We start from the raw sequence: 4372 nt of genomic DNA, 5'->3' as shown, positions 1-4372 counted from the left end.
ATCTGTACCAGTTTTTGGAATATGAGCGAGAGACACTTCTCACCAGGTTAGCTGAGGAAGAGAAGTACATTAAACAGAAACTAAATGCAAACATAGCAGCATTCTCAGACTACAAGTCTACACTCAAAAGTCTACTAAAGGACGTGGCAGAGAAGAGTGTGGTCTCAGAAGTGCAATTACTTAGCAATATCAAGAGCATCCATGACAGATATGAAAGACTGAAAAGTCCTGATCTTTTTTCGTTCCAGTTAAGGAAAGAAGAGTGTGTTCTTCCTCCACTGTCCTTGGAGCTTCAGAAAATTATAAAGAAATTTAAAAGAGAAGTGACTCTGGATCCAGAAACAGCACATCCTAATCTGCTTGTGTCTGAGGATAAAAAATCGGTGACATTGGTATTGACAAAGAAAAGATCTTATTTTAATCAAAGGGGCTTTACCACTTACTCTGTTGTGCTTGGTTGTGAAGATTTCCAATCTGGCAGACATTACTGGGAAGTCAAAGTGGATGACAAGCCTGAATGGATGCTGGGGGTTTGTGTAGACTCCCTCTCCAGAAAGGAAACACAACTCCCAACAGGACAGAACAGATGCTGGGCAATTCAGCTTTGCAATGGTGACTATGTTGCACAGGGTCCTGTTCCACTCATTCTGGTGTTGAGGGACAAACCCAGAGGGATTGGCGTTTACCTGGACTATGAGTTGGGTATGATTTCATTTTACAATTTGAATAACAGATCTCATATCCACTCTTTCACTGACAGATTTTCTGGAGTACTGAAACCTTATTTCTATGTTGGACATGATTCTAAACCGCTTACAATCTGTGCAGTCACAGATTATGAATTATAAATTAATTCACAGTTTATTTTCAAAGGGTGATATTCACATGGTGGCTACATAACAAATGGACAACATTTAACAAGATAAGCTGATATTTCTTTCTATAGTTCATGTTCTGCTGATAGAATATCGTATAACTATCAGATAATCCAGCACAATATTTGTTTAATTTTTCAATGAGTTGAATAATTAAGTTTTATCTTATTTTGCTATAATACAGACTGAGATGTGAGAATCAACAGATGTTTGGGAACTAACAGAAACTTTAAGAATTTCTGAAATTCTGAAATGTGAATGTATAAATGTGTGAGTTTATAGAACTAATAAAATATATTTTGGTTATTTCTACATATTTTGCAAACATTTGCCTATTTTCTAAGTAACAGAAATTTCAAGAGAAAAATAGATAGTATCTAGGGACTCAAAATTCCCTGTTTTTGTTGTGATTGTTAGATTCCCTAGAGTCAGTACCCACCCATAGTGACCTTATGCATAGCAGAACTAAACAGTACCTGATCCTGGGCCAACCTCACTACAGTTGCCACGCTGGAGTCCATCAGTGCTGCCACTTGGCATATCTATCTCGATGGGGGTCTTCCTCTTTTTCTCTGACCCTCCACCTTATCAAACATGATATCCTTCCCCAGCGACTGTTCCCTCCTGACAATATGTCCAAAGTATGAGAGTTTGGCCATCTTGGCCTCTAAGGAGCACTGTGGCTGCACTTCTTCCAAAACAGATCCATTGGTTCTTTTGGCAGCCCATGGCACTCTCAATGTTCTCCTCCAACAACATAACTCAAAGGCATCAATTCTTCTACGGTCTTCCTTATTCACTGTCCAGATTTCGCATGCATATGAGGTGACTGAAAACACCATGGTTTTAGGTCAGGCGCACCTTAGTCATCAAACTGACATCTTTGTTCTTCAACACTTTCAAAAGGTCTTGTGCAGCAGATTTGCCTAATGCAATATGTCATTTGATCTCTTGACTGCTGCTTCTTGATAGTTGATCCAAGAAGAACGAAGTCCTTGACAACTTCAATCTTTTCTCCATTGATAAGAATGCTGTTTATTTGGTCCAGTGGTGAGGATTTTTTGTTTTCTATACATTGAGATGTAATCCATACTAAAGACTGTGCTCTTTGACCTTCATCAGTAAATGTTTTTAAGTCCTCTTCACTTTCAGCAAGCAAGGTTGTATTCTCTGCATATTTCATGTTGTTAATGAGTCTTCCTCCAATCCTAATGCCATATTTTTCTGCATAGAACCCAGCTTCTTGGATGATTTGTTCAGCATACAGGCTGAATAAGTATGGTGAAAGAATACAACCTTGTCGCACACCTTTCTTAATTTTAAAACCTTCATTGTTCCCATGTTCTGTTCAAACAACTGCTTCTTGGTCCAGGTATAGATTCCTCATGAGCACAGTTAAGTGTTCCAGAATACTCACAATGTTGTTCATAGCTTATCATGACCCTCAAATTAAAGCCTTTGCATAGTCAATAAAGCACAGGTAACATCTTTCTGATATTGGCTGCTTTCAGCCAAGATCCATCAGACATCAGCAATGATATTCTTTGTTCCACAGTCTTTTCTGAATCTGGCTTGAACCTCTGGAAGTTCTCTGTCAATGTACGATTGTAGCGGGTTCTGTATTATCTTTAACAAAACTTTACTCGCATGGAATATCAAAGAGATTGTCTGATTATTTCCGCATTCTGTTGGGTCACCTCTCTTTGGAATGCGCACAAATATGGATCTCTTCCAATCAGTCAGGCAGATAGTTGTCTTCCAAATTTCTTGGCAGAAATGAGTGAGTGCCTCCTGTGCCGCCTGACTTTCTTGAAAGATTTCAATATTTAGTCCATCAATTCCTGATGCCATGTTCTTTGCCAATTCCTTCAAAACACCTTGGACTTCTTCTTTTAGATCATTGGCTCTTGATATTGGAATGGTTGAACATTAACCATTTCCTTTTGGTACAGTGACTCTGTGTATTCCTTCCATCTTCTCTTGATGCTTTCTGTATCATTCAGTAATTTGACAAGTGAATCTTTCAATAACGAAAGCCGAGGCTTGAATTTTTTCTTCAGTTCCCCCAGCTTGAGAAATGCTGAGCATGTTCTCCCTTTTTGGTTTTCTGATTTCAGATCGTTGCAAATTTTATTATAATATTTGGCTTTATCTTCTCAAGCTGATCTTTGAAAATTTCTGTTCAGCTCTTGGACCTCCTCATTTGCTTTAGCATCTCTATACTGGAGAGCAAGTTTCAATGTCTCTTCTGACAGCCATTTTGACCTTTTCCTTGTCTCTTGTCTTCTCAATGACTGTTTGCTTTCTTCATGTATGATATTCTAGATCTTGTAACAAAATGTCTGATTACTCTAAGCTAACTTTACAATGATGACTGTCATCAAAGGAACATTGGATGACAGAGATAGTATCTCCATCCAGAGCAAAAGGAAGGATTGTTTCCTGTTCCATATATATACAAAAATGGCACTTCAAATAGATATCAGGTATGGTTACTATAGAATTGGAAATAGAAATAAAAACATACAGAGCATTATGAGTATCAACTATTAAATGTTATATTTCCGATGGACTTACATTGTAGCACTTTGGATAAGCACTGGTCAGAAGTTCAAACCCAACAGCTACTCCTTGGAAACCCTTTACAAGGTCGTTATGAGTAGGAAAAAGTAAACAGCAGTTCACAACAACAATATTTCCCATAGGCTGTTTTTTTCTTGTTAAGTGCCATCAAGTCAGTTACGACTCATAGTGACCATGTGTAGGGTTTCCGATGAGCAGTTGGTGAGTTTGAACCACTGACCTTCTGGTTCAGTCAGAAATTGCGGTTCTATGCTTTAGCTCAAAGCACCATGCAGGATATGTATATAAGCTTGTATTTATTCATTTACCTGTTCATGGGTATATGGCGGTGTTGGTGGTGTGCTGTGGAGTCATTTCCACTTATAGCGACCCTGCATAGGATTTTGGAGGATATAAATCTTTATGGGAAAGAAAGTCTCATCTTTCTCCCTTGGAACAGCTGGCAGTTTCGAACTGCTGTCCTTGAGGTGAGCATCCCAACTTTTAACTATCAGAGCTCCCTATCAATGGGCATATAGGCCACAAAATTCCTCTGCATTAAGGATGGTGATTGTTTTTATTCCCATGAGTTAACTCTTGTAGAAGTTTTATTGCCAATGACTACAAAGTCCGGCTGATCAATCTAAGCTCACCTGCATAGTTTCTAATGTAAAATGTAATAACCTCAGTTAACATTGAGAAGAAAGTAATCAAAATAACAATAGGAAAATAAGGAAATACATCAACACAGGTCACATGCACACAAAATCTTATGGATAGCTTTTAAACACATGAAAATATGCCCACCTATCAACACAATTTTTACACTACAGATTTTCCAGAGGCTTACTAATGTATGAGCACATTGTTGGTTGGTGTTGTTATTGAGAAAAGCACTGTCATATTGCTGATGGGAGTGCAAGATGGCACAATTG

General features: G+C 38.2%; 1 protein-coding gene across 1 annotated transcript in view; it reads left to right on the top strand.

The window, feature by feature from the left end:
* Nucleotides 1-848, top strand: part of LOC102838724 (putative tripartite motif-containing protein 75-like) — a 1417-nt gene extending 569 nt beyond the window's left edge. Inside the window, exon 2 of the mRNA XM_006864556.1 lies at nucleotides 12-848. Coding sequence (XP_006864618.1) covers nucleotides 12-848 — 837 coding nt within the window. The remainder of the gene's footprint in view (nucleotides 1-11) is intronic.
* Nucleotides 849-4372: the final 3524 nt, after the last annotated feature.

This window comes from Chrysochloris asiatica, unplaced genomic scaffold (genome assembly GCF_000296735.1).
Source record: "Chrysochloris asiatica unplaced genomic scaffold, ChrAsi1.0 scaffold00066, whole genome shotgun sequence".
Taxonomy (NCBI): Eukaryota; Metazoa; Chordata; class Mammalia; order Afrosoricida; family Chrysochloridae; genus Chrysochloris; species Chrysochloris asiatica.
Note: the sequence above shows the minus strand (reverse complement) of the source record. Positions and strands in the feature narration are given on the sequence as shown.